Source organism: Symsagittifera roscoffensis, chromosome 7 (assembly GCF_963678635.1).
Source record: "Symsagittifera roscoffensis chromosome 7, txSymRosc1.1, whole genome shotgun sequence".
Taxonomy (NCBI): Eukaryota; Metazoa; Xenacoelomorpha; order Acoela; family Convolutidae; genus Symsagittifera; species Symsagittifera roscoffensis.
In genome coordinates this window covers 21,244,455-21,265,561 of record NC_087068.1, presented here as the reverse complement: position 1 = coordinate 21,265,561, position 21,107 = coordinate 21,244,455, and the positions used below count along the sequence as shown (strand labels likewise).

The 21,107-nt window shown below is 40.8% G+C and overlaps 3 protein-coding genes across 3 annotated transcripts in view; 2 read left to right on the top strand and 1 right to left on the bottom strand.

Annotated features, from left to right (window-relative positions):
- Positions 1-21,107, bottom strand: part of LOC134852172 (ras-related protein ORAB-1-like) — a 245,776-nt gene that overhangs the window by 171,485 nt on the left and 53,184 nt on the right. The window lies entirely within an intron of this gene.
- Positions 7,943-11,905, top strand: LOC134851615 (uncharacterized). Its single transcript, XM_063867771.1, has 2 exons — positions 7,943-8,153; positions 11,353-11,905. Exons 1-2 carry the CDS (start codon positions 7,985-7,987, stop codon positions 11,688-11,690), a joined length of 507 nt encoding a protein of 168 aa, XP_063723841.1. The 5' UTR covers positions 7,943-7,984; the 3' UTR covers positions 11,691-11,905.
- LOC134851678 (importin-13-like) overlaps positions 16,836-21,107 on the top strand; it is a 29,699-nt gene continuing 25,427 nt past the window's right edge. Inside the window, exons 1-3 of the mRNA XM_063867862.1 lie at positions 16,836-17,635; positions 18,844-19,078; positions 19,714-19,956. Coding sequence (XP_063723932.1) covers positions 16,842-17,635; positions 18,844-19,078; positions 19,714-19,956 — 1,272 coding nt within the window. The 5' untranslated portion in view covers positions 16,836-16,841. The remainder of the gene's footprint in view (positions 17,636-18,843; positions 19,079-19,713; positions 19,957-21,107) is intronic.

Here is a 21,107-nt window from a genome sequence, read left to right as displayed (position 1 = left end):
CATTTTGTTTTGAGTTCTCAATTGTTTCATATCGAGTTTTAACCGGTAAAGCATATCCCAGTTTCCTCCCTCTCTGTATCGTGATCGGTATATCAAGGGTATTCAACAAGACACTGACGCAGAGGCCGCTCTTCGTTATCGAAAATGATCTTCCTAAAACAGCAGCACTTTGACTATTAGGATTCGGAACTATGCACACTTGCTTGTTGTCACTTAGTTCATTGTAATTTTTCATCCTCAAACTTACGATTACCGCTTCATTAGCTTTTAGCCTCACCCTCCTACTCAAGAATACCGGTGCTTTGTTTTCATTTGCCATTATTAAATATACCGGTTTGATTGCGTACCTCCTATCCGGGTTCCGTATCCTGAACATTGCGTTATTTAGATCAATCGTTACGTCGAAATTCCTGATGAAGTCTCTGCCCAAAATGAATTGGTCAGATTCATCTAGGTTTTCTACCACGATAAAGCTCATCCACAGGTTACGTTCCCCCAAATTGAGGGCTATTATCGGCGTCCTGCCCAGCACCCGAAGGGCCCCTTTGTTTGCAGCCGACAGCCGTATTCTCGAGTCTATCAAGTCACCTTTGTCAAAGCCCATCCTCTCCCAAGTTTCGATTGGTATGACGCTCAAGACTGCTCCCGTGTCAAGCAACCCACGCAACTGAGTCTTTTTGCCACTTATATCCAGCACGTGCCCTGTAACATCTGCCTCCGTCCCGATGTGCATTGCATCTTCTTCAAGCATGGCGCAGTGTCCAATCGATCTCACTTTCAATTCTTCTTTCCCTACGTAGATTTGTCCAATTAGGTCTTCGTCACATGTTATCATCGTCTTGGTATAGATGTTAATCCCATCTATATTTAGCATCACCTCGTGTGGACCATAAGCTTCAGTATATCTGCTATCAACACGTACCGACTTGCTGCCCCCTCTCATGAGTAGTGCTCTCAGTGCTCTAGAAGTCGTTTGTGGGCTTATACCACTCAAATAGTCAGCATACACGTCAATGTGCATTATTGTCTGGTCGCTCGGCTCGCTCAAGTTTCTGGTTACCTCGTGGCCGCCCACTGTGATTATCGACATTATTCTCGCCCCGATTTTCGATATGCCAAAAGGCTTACCTGTCACCATTTTTACAGTGTTACAATTCCCCGTCTTTGTTGAGCCCGGTACAGCCTCTGGTGTTGGGTTCGATCCGGTTAATGCTTCGTTAAAATTCTGTTTTTCGATCTCCAGCTTTAGTCGTTGCTCTATTTCTTTCGCAGCCAGATCCTGTTTCACTTTGGCAATTGCTTCCGTCGCCGCTTTCTCATAATTTATCCCTAGAGAATTCCCTGCCGCGGATTCTATCGCACCATTAACATGTGTTACAGCTTTCACTGTCTTCGTTGGCAATTCCGTGCTTGGTGTTCCTAAGTTCCTCGATTCAAACTCGTTTTGCCTGTTCCGCTGATTCTGCACCGCCGCTAATGCCAACTTATGTTTGGGGTGACTCTGGTCCTTGACCGCTTCCCAGAACAAGGGACAATCCATTCTGAAGTGCCCCTCCTGGTTACAGAAGAAGCATCTAGCGCCTATCTTGATGATTAAGCCATTATAGTACTCGTGTTCCTCCATCTGGCTCATGTCCTCCTCATCCGGTGCGTATCCTAGGCTCTTCATGCCTTGTTTGTATGTTGTGAAGTCAGCCACGTGGTGATCCGCCGACCCGCAGTTCGCGCATGATCTGCGCTTGTCCATGTCATCTCTAGGCTTGTACCATGACGACCTCTGGGGTTGACTTCCCCCTTGCGTGTTCCTGTTTTCTGTATATGAGTATTTCTTGGGTTTCATCAGCATGTATTCCCTTGATTTCTGTCTCATTTCTTCTGGGGTTGGTGCGCTGTCTTTCGACAATGTGTAGTATGTTGCTAACATTGTCCTTAAGTCGTCACTTTTTACCCCATCAATGAACTTCGAGGCAATGCTAAAGTTTCTTCTGTTTGTCGACTCCTCTGGGTCACTCCTTCTTCTCAAGCTCTCGAGATCATCTAGGAACCGATCTATTGACTCGTCGTCCCTCTGCCTTCTCTTTTCAAATCGCATCATCGCTTGGTGACCCTTCATGCCTGACCCGAATCGATTCAGCAATATCTCGAAGATCTTGTCCGCGGTATCGCGTTCTTCTTCTTTCTTTGCAACCACGCATTTCAATGCCGTGCCTTCCAGGTTACTGAGTATGGCTGTGCATGCTTGCCTTTCATCATTTAAGTTATCTTGTTCTAGATGTAATCTCATCACTTCCACCCACGTGTCAATGCATCCATCTGAGTCGTCTTTGAATTCTTTTGGCTTCTTGAAAGTTTTCCTTGATTTTCCGTCTCTCCTATCGCTCGAGTTAGTGTTCCTCGTGGCGAAGGCCTCTAGATCTCTGTTCATCATCTCCCAAGTGCTTGCCCACGTCATGGCATCCGGACCTGCGTTGCTGCTAGCTGTTGAGTCCCCCGGACCACTCGTTGTGTTTGAATTCCCACTTTTCATGATTGTTTTATCAGCCGTTGGTGCTATGCTCACCGTATCCCGGGTTAAGGGCAACGGTGTCGATTGCCGTTTGCCCCTTTGTGGTTCCACAAAGTCAACTCTGGTGCCTTGCGTGCGATCCGCTGCCGGTCTTTCTTGTGAGGTAGAATTTCTCAAGATTGCATTCAATTTCGTCTGTATTGCACATGAACTTTCGGCCTGATTCTTGCTCATTGTGTCCAGCCTCTTTTCCAGGCTACCTATTTGGCTGTTGACATCATCATATCGGTTTTTCAACTGTTGCAAATCTTTTTTGATGTTCCCTTCTCGTTCTTTATTGGTGGCTTCTACCTTATCTGTCATCTCCTTGAGTCTCTCGTCTGTTGCCTTAGCCAGGTTAAAATAACTACCCAGATACTCGTGTTTGTTGTATCTTAATTCTTTTCTTATCACTTCTCTGTCCTCTTCGCTGTGCTTCAGCTTTTTGTCGATCTGATTCAGTTTTGCCATCAAGTCACCTAGCTCAAGAGTAGCCTCTTCATGGTCAGCCGTTGGTCTTTCTTCGGCCGTTGCTTCTGCTTTAGTTTGTTCCTCTCTCGGATTGGCTTCTGTCGTCTTCGTGCTCACTGTCCCAAATGTTCGTGCTCTTTCAGCTTTTGGTTCTTCAGTCACGTTCTCTTTCGTTTTTATTCCGACCATCATCGCCAACCTTTCTGTAAAAGATGTCTTTTTTACTTGAGAGTCTTCTTTCACCGTTTCTTCGGTGTTGCCTATTGCATCTTCCACATCGTCTATTGGTGAGAACTCTATGGGTTTCGGGTTTGGTTCTTCTGCATTGGGCATTGGAGTTGACTCCGTCGTCTTTTTCTCCAGTTCATCTACGCTCTGGTCTGGTGTCTCTAGGTCGATTTCGATTGTAGGCTCCACCTGTTTTTCCCTCGCATCTTCTCGCGTCTTGCTCTCGGTGCCACTCCTCGTGCTGACCATGCTAACTGAAAAGTTATTTCTTGTTTTGCCTGGGCCCCTTGATGTTGTTCCACGCAGCGACGAGTTATATTTCGTGTTTGATCCACTTGACCTTTTTTCAAGCACCGGTACCCTACTCCGTTTCATTATTCCTATTTACAATTTCCCTTATTTGCAATATTATTATATACACAATTCTATTCTAAGAATAAAAAAAATTTTGTGGAAACAGATTCTTAAAAGAAAATATACAACGTGATAAAAACTTTGTTCCAGTTCTCTAAAATCTTCGAGTAACTTTCTTTATTCGTGGTCCCAACCGTACCGGGTTCCAATTAGTCTTGTTCTGTCTTGATTCTGTCTTAAAACAACTTGTTGTAATTTTACTTCAATTTTTATACTGTCCTAAGACTTCCAGTTACCGTCCCTACTCTTCTTCGTACCGTCCCAGGCTTCCTTTTACTGTCCCAAGACTGTTCGGTAATGTCCCAGTACTCCGTCAGTGTCCCAAGACCCCTGACCCAAGGCTAGTGTCCCAAGACCCCTGTCCCAAGGCTAGTGTCCCAAGACTACTGTCCCAAGGCCAGTGTCCCAAGGCTAGTGTCCCAAGACTACTGTCCCAAGGCTAGTGTCCCAAGACTACTGTCCCAAGGCTAGTGTCCCAAGACTACTGTCCCAAGGCTAGTGTCCCAAGGCTAGTGTCCCAAGACTACTGTACCAAGGCTAGTGTCCCAAGGCTAGTGTCCCAAGACTACTGTCCCAAGGCTAGTGTCCCAAGACTACTGTCCCAAGACTACTATCCCAAGGCTAGTGTCCCAAGACTACTGTCCCAAGACCACTGTCCCAAGACCCTTGTCCCAAGACCCCTGTCCCAAGACCCTTGTCCCAAGACCCCTGTCCCAAGACCCTTGTCCCAAGACCACTGTCCCAAGACCCTTGTCCCAAGACCACTGTCCCAAGACCACTGTCCCAAGACCCTGTCCCAAGACCACTGTCTCAAGACCACTGTCCCAAGACCCTGTCCCAAGACCACTGTCCCAAGACCCTGTCCCAAGACCACTGTCCCAGGACCACTGTCCCAAGACTGTATCAAGACCACTGTCCCAAGACCACTGTCCCAAGACCCTGTCCCAAGACCACTGTCCCAAGACCACTGTCCCAAGACCCTGTCCCAAGACCACTGTCCCAAGACCACTGTCCCAAGACTGTATCAAGACTGTTCTGGTCCAACACTGTCCCTGGACTTCTTTGGCACTGTCCCAAGGCTGTTTGACAAGTGTCTGAGCGGTGGGACTTCTCTCTTTTTCGTTATGGGGACTTCTTGATTCACTGTGCCTTGTACCACCACTCAAGCTCTAGTAAAATTTCCCCAAAAGCCCCTTTCTTAAAAGCCAAATGCTGACCCCCCCTTTTTTTCTTATTTCTTTTTAGTTACCTCTATTTCAATGTTCCAAGCAACTTGAGACCAAAACCTGTGCGCAGGTATCTTGTGATCACCTGTTCGTATAAAAACTAAACACAAATCCTCCCCAAAATGCAACAAAAAATCCAAGCCAGAAAAAGTAATAAAAACTGAAAAATGAGCCCACCTAAATTTCAAAGGTGACCAATGTCTACCTTTCGTCGAAAAAAAAAATGTCTGGTACCTAATTGCCACGCGTTTCCTTCCCCCCTGCTAGCGGTCTTATGGGGTATCACAAAAACTGTCTATGTCCGTTTCTCCCTACCGATCCGACCAGGGTACCTACCTTAACCTAATTCCAATTTTGGATATCCGTTTCCTATGACCAACGCGTGTAAATGACTAATGTAACTAAATCAACGATGTCGACCAATTAGTTACTCTAATTTCTCTCCTTTTTACAATTTACAACCGCCAACCTCTAACTTAACCAGCCCCCCTTCTAACCTCCAACCTTTTTAGCCCCCCTTCTTAAGCCTAAAATTACCTTAAGCGCCGGGTGCTAAACCTCTCAAGAGAAAACCGTAGACCTGTCTCCAGGCCTGCTCAAGTAAAAACGTTTCTCAAAACCGGGGGATATCGCTTATCCAATTTTACACTTATTTCCTATAATGTAATGTGAATTGTAACGATACCCGTTCTGCCCAACTTGAGAACTCGAGAACTGTCAAATCCTTCTTGGCTGCTTTCCCACTCGACTGATCACCTGTTCCAGTTCAGTCTCCTATTGGTTCAGCTCAAGTGTTCCTGAACCGGTTTCCCACTCGGCCGGTCACCTGTTCCAGTCGAGTCTCCTATTGGTTCAGATCAAGTGCTCCTGAACAACTTTCCCACTCGGCTGGTCACCTCTTCCAGTCAAGTCTCCTTGTTGTCCAGCTAAGTTACAAGCTATCTGAAAACCCTTGACAACGCCCCACACTCGGGCACCTTATTAAGGTTACTGGGTTAAATTACTAGGTTGATCGAAACAATCGAACTTGTAAAACAGTATGGGTATACTATTTAATTAAAATAAAGGTTTGATCCAACTAATCTGGTGTCAAAGTCACTGTCTTTTTTCGTTTTATGGTTTTTGTTCCTTTTTCTATTCTTTTTTGGTTTTTTGTTTTGCTTTTTGTCTTTTTGCTCGTGTTTTTGTCCCCCTAGTTGCCCCCCTTTACTCGGTTAGCTAAGCCTCGTTCGGAGAGCGTACCAGGAAGTTTTCTTGAGTTTTCTTAAAAAGCTATCACGGTACAACCGGAAGGTTTGCACGTTCCTGTCGAACCGTACCGCCGGTACTCTAGAATGGGCATTCAGCCCGAAGCTGTCTCAAGTGGGGTGATGTCGTAAACACCCAGGAGCGCCATAAAAACACTATGTAATATTCGTCTACTGCAGTCACACATGAGGCTTAAGAAAAATAGGCCCTATAACCATTGGCTCAAGAGTCAGGGACACTATCTCTTGTGTTTTTGTACCTCAAATCAGTCGGAGCCAATTCGGTTCGCTTGTGACATGAGACTACGACCCGTTACAGCTTAAAGGCTACTACTAAAATATCCCCCCACTCTAGAATTAGAAACGTCCCCATACTTAGGTCTCTAGATACCCAAAATACATGAACGCCATTAAAAACCGGGTTGGAACAATCCGTTAAGTTACTTTTTATTAGACAGTGGAACTTTGATCCATTTCAGATGGATCAACCTAAAACTCGCCTTACCTCAACATAACAATTATAAAACACACTCTAGAAATTTAAATTAGTACTCACATTGTAGCACGCTCAAGAACCAGGAAGTAAATAAGTCGGTGAGCAACTCAAGAATCAATAAAGTAACTAAAATGAGTTTAATGTTAGTCAGTTTTAATAACAAGAACAAGTTTTTACTTTAGACTGTAAGTTCTCGTGAACCATTGGGACACTCTAGCTGTCCACCTTTCCACCGAAGGTTCACTCTAGTCCAGTTTAGAATAATACTCCAATCACAACAATCCAGTTCGTGGGAATGCGCTCGTTTCTGTTTTAGATGGGACAGCTCTACTCGATTATTATTGCTACTGAAATTGCGAATAGCAATTTCCCACTGATTTTTCTAGCAACTTTCCCGCGATTGTCACTCGATCGTTCTGACTTTTCTTTTCTGATTTTCAGTTCTCGCGAGAAAATCGTGCATGACAGGTTCCATTCGAAATTTTGAAAAATTAAATTTCACTCCAAAATTAAGTGTTTTTTGCTTCTCTCAAGGTCAAACTTCCAAATATGACCGACTGGCACGTTCTAAACGTGATATGACCGAGCGGCTTTCTAAACGTTCTAAACGTGATAGCGTTTTGCACGTTTAGAAAGCCGCTCAATTTCGAGCATGAAGTCAGACATGGCCATATCCAGGGAATGTGAGAACTTCTCGAAACCTGCGAATGCATTGTGCTCACAGTATGTTTCTTCACGTTTGTTGCTTTCTCTAGCTGTTTAAGCAGATTTGCTAGCGCTGCAGCTAGTTATTGTTCTTTGCTCGCAAGATCTGTTAGTCTCCTCCGAGTTTCCAGTTTATTACGCTAGTTAGCTTTATCTTTGTCGACCCCCGGTGGCTTGTTCAAGCTGGTCGGTTGATCGCTCATCCTGCTACCAATGTTTCATCCGTACATAGATCAAACACTGAACTAGCAAAGAGATAAAGAAAAAACGGATTGCAATTAATAAACAAACTGTAACATTAACATTTTAGCTGCAAAATTTCAAATAGGGTCACAATATTAACTCATTGTGAATCATTTGACCGTCAAAAAGATAAGTTTTCATATGCTGTAACATCTTCGAACCACCTGAATTTTGGATTTCAGTAACATGTAATGACGACAATCATGCCATTTTCGGAGCCATTGTACTCCAGCAACTGATGCGAAAATTTCATTTGCCTCTGTGCTTTTAAGTGATGTTTACAAAACAGTGTGATGAAGGAAGACTTTCTAAAATTGTGCTCACCTAATTATTTAAACTTCCCGATTACACTAAAATTCTAAAAAGAAGAGATGTTTTTTTTGAATTTTTCAGTTACAAAATGTGCTAAATGATTCGATTGACTCTGTGGATTGTCATATTCTGCACAATGGGAAAATCTGAAATTGAGGATCAGTACAGCCCTTTTCAAACACCAGCGACCACCGAAGACGAATTTGTTGTTCTCGACGACGAAGAATTAAACACAGCAGGTCTAACTATGAGCTTGGATCAAGAAGGTAAATTGTGACACCTCTAAGTTAAATGTTTTATTTGTACTTACGCTCTCCCTTTTTGTAGCCCCCAGAGCAGAAGTTTATAGAAACCAAAAATCAAAATATTAAGAGTAATGAACGTAGTGAGAAATCTTATGTAGGTCTTGCTTGTTGATTTTTTTGTTTTTTTTTCAGGAAAAAGTCTTAAATTTTGTTCACGCTCAATTTTGATTTTACGCGGTTTGACTTATGATGTTTTTTCAAGTTCAGTTTATTTCTATTGTTAAACGGAAAGCAAACTCAACTATCGAACAGCAAAAGTGTAAAGGTCACGAAAAACGTGATCGACTTCTAATTTCGAAAATGGACATTAATTATCAGATTTCGCAGCGAAATAAAATATTTGCCTATTGATCCAGTCTTCTCAAACTGTGTTTATTTGAACAAAAAAGTGTCCATGATAAATTGTTCTAGAAATTCAAAGAGCTTTAAGGCCGTCTATTTCTTTCTTCGAAATTCAAAAGTTGAAGGTTTTTGAAAAAAAAAACAGTTTCCTTGTGTTAATTATTCTTGTCCTATCTTCGATTGCCTATGTTTTTTTTTTACTTTTTCAATCAAAGGAGGATAATGGCGTGGGGAGTAATCATTCATATGTTTGCGTTTTCATCTTTCCATTACAGACCCCCAGCAAATCATAGCCCACCACATCATACAAAAGTAAGGGTAGTTGGGATATAATTTCTTGTCAAAACTGACAGGGGCGGATCCAGGATTTTCTCGAGAAGGGGGCGGATTTTTCGAATTTGTCGACCTCTTTTTTAGGTCGTCCAAATTGATTTTCCGAGCTCTCCCAAAGCTTTAAAAAGACCCGCTTTTGGTCTAATTTTCTGCTCCGAAGGAAAAAAAAACAGACCAAAAAGGCATTCTTAGGTACTTTTTGGAACATTTTGACCAAAAAATCGCGCTTTTTCGGCGCGCGCTCCCCCCTCATTAATAGAATATTGGCGCCAAAGGCGCCTTTAGAACAGTTTTAGGTTGCGTCACCAAAATGGAAATAGTACAAAGGAGGGATGGCGCATTGAATTCCCTAAAAAGCCCTGGCGCTTCAAGTTTTTAGTGTTTCATGCCCAGCTTCAAAATATCAAAACAAGATAAAACCCTTGCAAGAACTTCTCTAGACAAAAACATTATTAAAGGTTATGTTTTATATATACTATTTTTAAATGCGTGGTTAAGCTATATCGTATATTGCAATGCTTAAGATTTTTTTCGTTTTTGCAGTTTGAATCTAATGTTTGCTCCACCGAGTTAAAATTAGGCAAAACAATAGCGGTGTGCTGTCAGAGTTTGGCCAGGGTTGCGAATTTGGTCTCCTATTATGAATGCCCAAATCCTTTTAGTGTACGAGGTACGACGATTTTTGTGATTTTTTCAAATGTTTTCAGAAAACTCAATTTAAAAAATAATTTACAAAACTTTAATTTCTCAACCCTGTAGTTTGGTTAAGTCAGAATACTCGCAAGGATTGCGAATCTTGCCACCTAATGTGATTGCTCAAGTTCTTGTAGTTTTCGAGATATGACGTGTTTAATGGTTTCTTATTAATTTTTCAGAAAACTCAATTTAAAAACTTAAAATCCCTAACCCTGTAGCTGGGTGCTGTAAGATTTTTCTCAAGGATTGCTAATCTTGCCTCCAAATTTGACTGCTCAAGTTCTTCTAGTTTTCGAGATATTACGTGTTTTATGATTTCTTTTTAATTTTTCAGAAAACGTAGATTTTAAAAAATTCAAAATATTTGAAATTCGTAATCTTGTTATTGGTTACTGTGAGGGTACTCTCAGAAGTTTCAAGATCTAAATCTTGCGTCCAAATGCGACTGCTAAAATGCCATTAGTTTTCGAGGTATGACGTTTTTTGTGATTTTTCAAAAAGTTTACAAAAAACTTATATTTATTTTTTTTTCTTCAAATTTTGATATGCTCTACGCTCTTTTTGCGGGCTGTCAGAATCCTGTCGGGGGCTGCAAATTTCACTTTCATTTATGAATTTTCAATTTTTTGTAGTTTAGTGAAGTGAATTTTTTGTGATACTTCAAAAAAAATTTCAGAAATCTTAAATTCATTTTTTTTCGTCAAATTTTGAATTTCAAACCGTTTAGTTAGGGACTTTCAGATCACTTCTGGTTGTTGCGAGTCTCACCTCTAAGTATGACTGCTCAAGTGTTTTGATTTTCGAGACGCTTTTTTGGTTTTTCAGTTTTTTCAAAACTTGAGTTTGAAAATTTTCTCAAAATTTGAAATTCCTAACCCTGTATTTGCGTAATGTGAGAGTACTCTCAGGAGTTGCAAATTTCGCGTACGAATTCGACTGCTGCTCAAATGCTTTAAGCTTCCATGATGTGACGGTTTTTATGTCATTTTAAAGTTTTTCAAAGGATAGAAGAACGCAAAATTTAATGATTTTTTTTTTCATATTTTGAAGTAAAACAACTCATAAAAAAATTGTTGTTAAATTAGAAATTCGAACTCTGTTATTGGGTGCTGTCAGAGTACACTCATAGTTTGCAGCTATGTTTTTCAATATAAGCGGCTTTTTTTTATGAGTTCTCAAAAGTTCGAAGCGCCGGAGGTGCGTTACACGCTAGCTAAAAGTTTATATCCAGATACATCTTGTTGAAGACCTTTCATTCGTGATTCAAACAGTTTTGAAATCAGTGGAAACACTTTTCCCAGTGTCGAGAAAATTTGGTTTAGTTTTTTGCTATTTATTCTATTCTCGAGCGAGTTTTTTTTTTAATTTTATGTTTTATTTTTCAATTTTCTGTAGTCGATTATGACTAATTTAAATTCTAAGTTCGTCTCATCCCATCGCGCACAAAAATTGAAAAAATTTGAAAAAAAAGAAGCCAAATGATTTGGGTTGTGATCGATACTTTCTCTGCTTTGAGTTATTTTTATCACCGAAGTGGCAATCATAAATTTGTTTAAAATTCTAAGAGCATTTTTTTTTTATTTTGGAGTTCGAAATTTGAAGTTTTTTCAAAGAACAAGTCAGTTTTTCTTCTCTGTTTCGTTTTTTCTCCTTATGTTTCCGTTTTTCAGTAAGATGTACAATGGTAACCTTGGTCTTAAATGTTTGTGGCACTTGCACCTTTACTCTTGATACCTAATTGTGCCTTTAGAAAATTGATTTGATTGTTGTTTCTCGTTTTCGTAATTAGTTGAGGAAGAGTGGCTGGTTCCAGTAGAGGAGCAACTTTGTGGGGTACTCGAATCCTCAATCCCACCAGAGTACAGATCCTTCTCCCAGTGGGTGACCTTGGACGACCCCTCTGTCTCTGCAATAGCGACCACTGCCACCCGAGCCACTAGCTCTGTCGAACTCACAAGTCCTCTGACGTCATCGCCCCCACTTGTCATCTGTGCCTGTGAACATGTTTCATCCCCACTTGAACTGCACGACGCGAATAATCCGTGTCCAAATTTGAAATCAACCTGTGAAAAGTTGCAAGCAAGATCGAATGAGGAAGGCGCAAGTTCGTCTGTTGTTGGAAAATGATTTTGTAAATTTGTGTCGCTAGCATAAACTTGTTTGGATAGTTTCAATTACTTAGCTTTGCACTCTAAAAGTCATTCGCTTTATTGAATTTTTAATTGTAAATTACTTTCACGATTGTGATAGATACTGATAAATTTCATTTAAAAATGTTGTTTGTTGAAGAATGCCACTTGCTTGATCATTAGGAGTTGAATTAACGAAGCTTATAGGTTGAACTTTTTTCGGTGGCTGCAATTTAATTTATCTGTTTCTAACAGTAGCGAATTTAGCGACCCCCTTATCTACTTATTTTGATGGGGAACACGAGTCGAATGTACACGGATTTTGCATGCGGTGCAGAAAAATTGCTCGAAATAGGGTCTTAATAGTGATTTGTGAGAGCTCGCAGAATCATTTGGTCTGTGACAGTATGTTAACTCTGTTGTTGTATTTCAGTGATATGTGTCCGGTGGGGTTTTAATTAAAGTTCTACAAACCAGTGTTTTATATGGTAGCAGGAGGTAGACGATGGCAAATACGAGTTATAAAACCCCGCCGCAATGGAAAGATGAAATGTCTTTTGAAGCATGGAAGACAGAAGTGGATGTTTGGAATGCTATCACAGATTTAGCTGACGGGAAGAAAGGCCCTTGTGTGGCTTTATCACTTGGTAGTTCGAAACGTGAGATTGCCATGTCTATTCCACTTGATGAACTGAAAGCTAATGATGGGCTCACTAAGGTTCTTGCGCAGTTGAAGTTATCATTTGGGAAGGATACTGCAGACCAGTTATTTTCGGATTATGAGAAGTTTGAGACTATTCAACGGAACAGTATGCCTATAAATGACTACATCACCGCTTTCGAGAGTGCGAATAAACGATTAGTGAAACATGGGTTGGAATTACCTGATGGTATCTTAGCTTGCAAGCTATTACATTGTGCTGGTTTGGATGATCGCGATAAAAAGTTGGTTTTGTCGGCGACAGGAGACATCCAGTTTGTTAACATGAAAAAGAGTTTGAAGCGTATTTTTTCCACTGAAGTTTCTCAGAGGAACTCGTGTGCTCCGGTTGTGAAAGATGAACCGGTTTTTGCTGCAACAGGTGGTTTTCAACCAGGAGGATGGCAAAACCGTGGGGGACCACGGAGAGGAAGAGGAGTTCGTGGTTCTTTCAGGGGTGGAAGTTCTGGACGTCGAAATACAGCTGGGTCAAATCCCGTGGATAGAAGTACTGGAAAAATCAGTGTTTGTACCAACTGTGGTTCACGGTTCCACTGGGTTCGTGAGTGCCCTGATAAAGAGAAACAAGTTTTTGCTTCACAGGCAGAAACAGAAGAAGACGAAAAGGTAGATGAGACAGTTTTCTTGAATTTTGCGATGCTCACTGCTGCTCTTCTGAACGAAGCGTTTGGCAAGGCGGTTCTAGATTCAGCGTGTACTGCAACTGTGTCTGGACAAGTATGGATGGAAAACTATATTTCCCAGTTGCCGGATTATTTACAAGCTTTAGTTGAGCGTGAAAAAGTCGATACCCATGTTGTGTTCGGTGGTGGTGAGCGGATCAAAGTTGAACATAAGTGTTTCATACCTGTTAAAATCGGCAATGTTACTTGTTTTCTCGGAGTATTGGTTATTCCCGGTCAGTTGCCGTTATTGATTAGTGTTGCGTCGATGACTAAAGCAAGATTTAGTATTGATTTTCACACCAGTATGTTGAGTACATCAGATGGAGGAAAAATCCAGTTACAATGTTCGAAAACTGGACATTTGTTGCTGGATATCAGTTTTGGAAATGAAGAGTTCTGTTGCCTGAGTTCTGGTAATTTGAACTCTCAGCAAGTTATGAAGTTACATCGTCAGTTTGCTCATTGTGGTTCGACCAGACTAGAGAAGCTAATAGCTAAATCTGGTGCTAAAGTAGTGAATTGCACCGTTGCTGAAGTCGTACGTGACTGTGAAGTTTGCCAGAGGTTCGGACGAGCTACTCCGAAGCCAAGTGTGTCTTATCCTATCAGTATGGAATGGAATAATACTGTGGCTATGGATTTGCACGAGATGGCCCAGTCGGGACACACTTTGTGGTATTTACACGTGATTGACTTGTTTAGTCGTGTTAGTGCAGCTGTGTTCATTACAAACAAAAGACCGAGTACAATTATTGAAGGTTTTCTTCGTTGTTGGTGCTTGGTTTACGGATATCCGAAAGCTGTTTTAACTGATAATGGTGGTGAGTTTGACAATGCTGATTTTCAATCATTTGCTCAAAATAATGATATTATCGTGAAGACTACGGCAGCTTTTTCACCCTGGTCCAACGGCGTTGTTGAGCGGCACAACGCAGTTCTTACAGACATGCTGGAGAAATTACTGGCCGATGAATCAGTTTCTTTGAGTAAAGATATTGTTTTACAGCATGCCGTTTTTGCTAAAAATAGCTTGGCTAACAACGATGGCTTCTCACCGTTTCAAGTCGCGTTTGGTTTTGGACCGCATGTCCCATCTGTTCTTACCAATAAACTGCCAGCTTTGGAATGCGAGACCACTTGCGAAGTTGTAGCGCAAAACTTGAATGCGTTGCATAAGTCTAGAAAATTATTTATCGAAGCTGATTGCAGTAATCGCATCAGACGGGCTCTCAAAGCCAAAGTAGTGACTGACAAAGGGCCATTTGTTACTGGGAATAGCGTGTTTTATAAAAGGGACGGAGAACTGAAATGGCGAGGTCCTGCAAAAGTTATCGGTCAAGAAAGTAGTGTTGTTTTTGTGCGACATGGTGGCCGTGTTGTAAAAGTACACACTTCGCGATTGAAACGATGTGCAGATCAGTTTCAACAGATGTCAGAAGCAGAAGCTGGATTCGAGGAGAAAAAGGAAGTTTTTGGCGAAAGTGGTTCAACAGACGCTGATCGCCAGGTTGTTGTTGATGAAACTGATGATGAAGGCGAAAATACAGCTACAATTGAACCTGGTATCGAAAAAGGACTCCGTATTGATGTACCAGGCGATACAGCAGTTAATTGTGTTCCAAACGACGTTGCTGAGACTATTTCTGAGGATTTATCACGAGAGTGCTTGAAACCTGCCGCTGGTCGACGGATTCGTTTTGTTTCACGCCAATCTGGGTTTGAAGGAGAAGAAATTGAAGCGATTGTCAAAAGCAGAGGAGGAAAGTCGACAGGTGTTCATAAAGACTGGTGGAATATTGTTTATGAATCTCCCAAAGAAATTAAAGGGAATTTGGATTGCGTTGACGTGTCAAAACTGGAGGATGTAGAAGTCAGTGCTCTGAACGCGACTGCATATGTCTATTTTGAAGCGAAAATGGATGAAATGAAGAGTTGGAAGAAAAACGAAGTATTTGAGGAAGTTATCGACGAAGGGCAAGAATATCTGTCCTGCAAGTGGGTGCTCACTCAGAAGCCAGATAGAAAGAAAGCACGACTCGTAGTTAGGGGTTTTGAAGATCCAGATCTTCATAACGTCATAAAGGATTCTCCGACTTGCTCCAAAGATACTTTCAGGATAGTAGTATCACTCTGTGCCTCCAAGGCGTGGAAATGTAATTCGATGGATATAAGAACGGCGTTTTTACAAGGAAAACCTCTTACCCGTGATGTATATGTTATGCCACCGCCGGAAGTTGGATTATCGGGGAAACTCTGGAAATTACGAAAATGCGTTTACGGGCTTGTTGACGCGGCTCGACACTGGTATGATAAAGTTAAAGACGAAGTATTGGCCACAGGATGCTGTGTTTCAGAGTTTGATCCGTGTTTGTTTTACAAGAAAAATCAAGCGGGTGAAATAGTTGGACTGTTAACTACCCATGTTGACGATTTTTTGTGGGCTGGCACCGAACAGTTTGAATATTCTGTGATGAAGTCGCTTGACGTGGTTTTCGACATCAGATCGACAGAGACAGCTCCATTTCGTTATCTTGGGTTTGACTTATCGCAAACGGAAAGAGGAATTAAACTGGACTTATCCTCGTATGTAGAAGAATTGCGGGAGATTATTGTGCCAAAACATGATTTTGTGGTCAACAAGTTTGCTAGGCGTGATATGCGTGCTATTCTGGGGAAGTTACAATGGGTCGCATCACAGGTTCGTCCTGATGTGTCTTTTCAAGTATGTCAATTGCTTGGTTCGTCCAAAGATTGGCAGCGCTCACATTTCTTAGCTGTCAATAAAATTGTGAGAAAATTGAGGTATTCTGCATCTGATTCATATTTGATGTTCGAGAATCTTGGAAGTGCAGATGAGTGGAAACTGAACGTTTTTACCGATTCTTCTCTTGGAAATTTGCCTTGTGGTGGCACCCAGTCCGGTTATTTGGTCTTTTTACAGGCGTCTGACAAAAGACCTGCTCTTTTGAGCTGGAAGTCTCAGAAACTGAGACGTGTTGTCAGGAGCACTTTATGCGGAGAAACAATTTCTTGTGTAAATGCAGTTGATGCTGCATTTCTTTGTCAAAAGATTATTTCTGAGTTAACGGGGGAAAATGTCAATATTCGAACATATACGGATAATCTTTCTTTAGTGCAAAACGTTTTCTCAACGAAAGTTCAGAAAGACAAGAGACTGAGAGTGGATATAGCGTATTTGCGTTCTTTGATCAATGATGGAATTCTACACCAGTTAAAATGGGTTCCTACAGACGAATTGGCAGATTGCCTAACAAAGTTATCTCCAAAGTCGTCGGAAAGTTTGCAACAATTTATGTTGGGCCAGAAAAGTATTTAGTTATATCGAGTGACTGCTCATGATAATATTTTTCTTGCCACCAGAAAGTCTCCGTATAGCACTTGTTATTCCTTTCTTGAGTTATTTTCATTACTCTCTTTTTGTTCACAGCTGGATAATTCGTTACTGGACAACTATTCCAATATTCAGTAATCCATTCGCCGATCATTGATGATCCATGCGAACTCAATAAGAAAGTCTGGGGAATATGTGACAGTATGTTAACTCTGTTGTTGTATTTCAGTGATATGTGTCCGGTGGGGTTTTAATTAAAGTTCTACAAACCTAAAAAGGTCGACAAAACTTTCCAATTTTCTTAAAGATCGATGCCCCCCCCCCACTCGAGAAAATTGTAGATCCGCCCTGGCCTATAATATAACAATGATGCCTGAGCTTGATAAAGTCTGATATTTCAGGATTATTTTTATGGCTCGTACACAGCCGCGCAGAATTTTCGCACCTAGTGAGCTTGAAAAGTTTGAAGTGAACTTGTCAAATCTTGAGGTTGCTGTGAGCAATCTGTTCAAAAGCAACCCTTTAAAACAATCTGAAAACGACCCCGGTCAAAAAGAGTTACAAAGCAATAGCGACTTTGCTCACCAGTGGCTTCTCTGGGTCCAAAAGTGTCCGGAAGCATGGCAAATAATCTGGTATCTTCTGGATCCCAAAGGTCAGCAAACAGGAGAGCAGGTGCCAGTATTAAGCCCAGAGCTGCAGTATTTTGGGGCAAATACGCTGCAGTTCAAAATACAAAAGAACTTGAACAGTCTTAGTACCGAAGAAATCGTTTTGTTGCGTGATAAAATGATAGCCTTAGTGACCAAAATGGCTCCTGGAAGTTGTACGGAGAGTCTACCTAAATTTGTGTACACTAGGGTTCTAGTATGTCTAGCAGCTCTGATTATACGAACTGTTGGTGATCAGAATCAACTCACTGAAACAATTTGGGGTCCTTCACGTGACCCTGTGGGTCAACTGATTAGTTTGTTCAGCAATGGTCAAGCAGTTCAGACCATGGAAGCACATGCGAGGCTGAGCATTCTGCTACAGTTACTCACTTATATACCGGAAGAGTATGGCACTAGTTACCTGACTAAGCGTGTGAGGAGTTACGTGTTGTCGTATTGCAGTAAAGTGGCTATGCCAAGTGTGATGAACTTGGTGATGACTTTCCTGAAAGTGACATCGACTACGACGGAGCAGAAAACATCAGCGCTCAAGTAGGGATGACTTAATAATTATATTTACACTAGCTAGCGTCGTGTAATAGTACTTCTTTTCTGTTTTTCAACCTTATTCATAAATTTTGGTGCCAAATTTGGTGGCACCTTTACGGCTTTTTGATTGCATGTACTTTGACATTCGATTAGTGAGAAGTCAACACGATTGACGCGTTTTCAATTCATCAAGTGTACCGACAAAAGCTATTTGTTTCAAACAACAATACAATAATAATAACTCGATTCCAGAAGATTTTCATCTCAATATATCTCGCAATTTTTTTCAAATGCGTAAGTTATACAGAATTTGACTTTATTTTCCAATATATTGGATACCGGACATCAAGCCGACGGGACTTCAAGCCATTCTTAAGTGGCTTCTTAATACCATTCTTAAGTGGTGCAATGTTAAAAAGAATGCTTATTATGAACTAAATATGCATAAATTTTTGAAAATAAACTACTGATGAAAAAAATAATCGTTTTGAGATGCTTGTAAAGTTTAACTTTTGGCTTTAAGTCCCTTCGGCTTGAAGTCACGTCGGCTTGAAGTCAGGTCGGCTTGTTGTCCTAGACCCCAATTTAGTACATGCAAAATTAGCGTGGATGCCTTCAGTTTGCTATATTCCAAATTATTACATGCAAAATTGTGTCTATTAATTTTTGCTGCCATTTTTGCTGCAGCGCATTGGCAATTTATTCGCATATGTAGCTGCTTAATTCGTGACTAATGTTTGCCGATCGTAAAACGTCCGTAACCGAGAGGGCGTGAGACTCTAAGCCTCAAGGACGCAGGGTAGAATCCGATACGTAGCAACGTTTTACTTATTCAAGGCTTAAGTTTACTTTTTCTTATTTAACCAAATAAGGTTTTTTTGTCGTGTTCTCACTAGTGTTTGCGAAGCACAGCTTCGCATCTGTGCGTTAATTTTTTCGTGCTGAAATACCTAGATCTACCAAAAATTACAGCGTTTTATTACAAAATCTTTTCATTCCATGATCGAAGAGTTTTGAAATTGATGTTTCGTTTAAGTGCGCATACTGGTCCGTTGTAAATATTCTGAAAGGTCGTGGAAGAGTTTTCGTGAAAAAAGAAAAAAGAAGAGTGTAAAATCAGAAAAGTTTAACTAGACAGTGAAATTTTTACACGAATCATTGTTCAACTGACTAGTTTTAATGAGATTTGTCCGAATTCTTAGTTCTTTTAGCGTGATCAATGCCTGGTGCCAATTTGGGGTCCCTCTTTCTGAAAACGGAGAGCTCATTCAACTTCTATTTGGCCACTTGTTGTCCCAAACTGACATCGAGCATGGTATTGTCAGTGACTTGTTCGGATGCCTCGGGCATCTTGTAGCGCAGCCAGCGTCTGCAAAATGTCCAAGTGCTTTCTTCGGCATAATTTTACCCACGACCGTGCAGTCGATGGCAGAGCTCATCAGTAAGGTATGCTGCTCCATTTTAATCCTACGAGAATATGTTTAGTGCCAATGCTTTTGAGGCTATCGGAGCCTATATGAGCGTGATACTACACTTGGATTTACGTAGGGTATTGTAACAAGGTATTGGAAATCGTACATTTAAAAACTTCGTTCAGAATTCATCAGTTTACTTTAATAGCGTCTCCCGCTACCGATTTTTCCCGGTAATACTTATACCCGCTTAGTGTAGAGATAACGCACATGCTTGAGACGACATTTTGATATATTCGTTTAATAATGAAATTAAAAGGATCCTAAAAAACTCGATTTTGTCTCTTTCAAGGTCCATAAAGTTTGTAGGGGCGCTTAATGGAGTTTCAAGAAATCCGATCTTTCCTCTTCGCAGAGAATTTCATCCGCCAGTTTTTGAGTGAAATAAGCATTGATGACATCAATCTGTAATAAAGATTAGATTGATCCTAATTGGTCTTGAGAAAATATGAAACACATTGAAAGAAGTGTAAATACGTTGCTGTTTTTCATTTTAATAAAAAAAAACATTTTCAAATCTTATTCCGCGTAGTTTTGTGACACGAGTTGTGCGTAGCTCCGCTTCGCCTCTGTTTTCATATATCGCAAGTTGATCTGCATTTTTTCCAGGTTCTTAATGAAGGCGACGAGAACACAGTGAATGCAGCCTGCAGCTACTTGATATCACTCGGTGACTCATACACAGGCTCAATTGCATTCCCAGCAACAGACCAGCAGGGATGTGTGGAAGAGAACTGCACTCGATGTGTGTCCCTGTGTGAGATGATTCTCAAGTTCACAGGGTACCCTGCTGTGTATCCAATTGGGGAGACATGTAGCACTTTGACGTTTAGCTTCTGGTATAATCTACAGGTACGTTGAATCATCAGTGCCAAAATAATCTCGAAAAAATTGACATAATAGCACCCAATACATGACCTTGAGGCTATTAGAACCAACTATATAAAACAGTGTATTGTATGTGATCTATTTACTATATTTTCAAATGCAGTATCCGTTATATTGTCAAATGTATAAGCTTTTTTGTCCACACCAGCTATTGCTGTATGAGACATACATGCAGCTTAAAAAGATATAGGTAAATAGCTACTAGCTTTCATCTTGCTGTTCGCAATAACTGACCCAGATTTAGCAAAATCTTACATAGGCGAAGCCCATCCACTTATTTACTTCACAGAAGCTTGACAAGTAAATACCCGGCAGCATTGAATGCTCTTTAAGAATCGCATAAAAATAAAACCTGTCAAGGGATACTGAAAAGCCTTAAAGAATTTGAGCTGTCAATGGATACTGAAATTGAGCACAAAAATTGAGAGTTATCTTTAAAAAGCCAAATGAACTTAGTTGCACAAGTCATATGAAACAAAGTTCAGTTTGAGAGCGTAGTTGGCCTTAAAATTGTTAGTAAAATTCATCAAAATACGACCACGGATACTTGGAAACGAAATTGGCATAAAAATCCACAAAATTTAAAGCTCGTGGTTCATTACGCTTGCGATCAGGAAGCATTATCAAACTGGAATATAGACTTTTGTTTTCTAGTTAACAACTAGTTTAACAAAATCAGTTGAATCACTTGCTGACTATGCAGCTGACTTTTTTTCCTTTCTCTTGTGTTCTCTTAACACCTTGCAGGTTGATTACCTCTGGGCTTGGAGGTAAATCAGTTGCCTTTCAACCCGAAGATCTGTGGTTCGAGTCGTGGCCGGTCCGCGTTTTTTTTTCAGTATCAAGGAAATTGAAAAATGAATTCCGGGAAAAATGAATTGTTGGTTTTTCGTTTTTTTTTCGCTCAAGTTTTGTTATTTCAAGTGATTAGAGCTCAAAGATTGTTGGCTTGGATTTTTCTTGTGCTTTTAGCAACTTTGACTGTAGTTGCAAGTGCAAGTGTTGTCCATTGTTGTTTAAGGTGAGACTTTTTTATAACATATTTTTTTCTGCTCAACTTGTGTCTGCTCAAAGACAGTTGGCTTGTTTCATTTCGTGAATTTTGTTCCGTGGCT

Excerpts from the sequence above, each read along its gene's own strand:
- LOC134851615 (XM_063867771.1), top strand. The coding sequence starts at position 7,985 with ATGATTCGATTGACTCTGTGGATTGTCATATTCTGCACAATGGGAAAA. Across the intron at positions 8,154-11,352 it reads TATGAGCTTGGATCAAGAAG|TTGAGGAAGAGTGGCTGGTT; the intron begins GTAAATTGTGAC and ends TTTCGTAATTAG.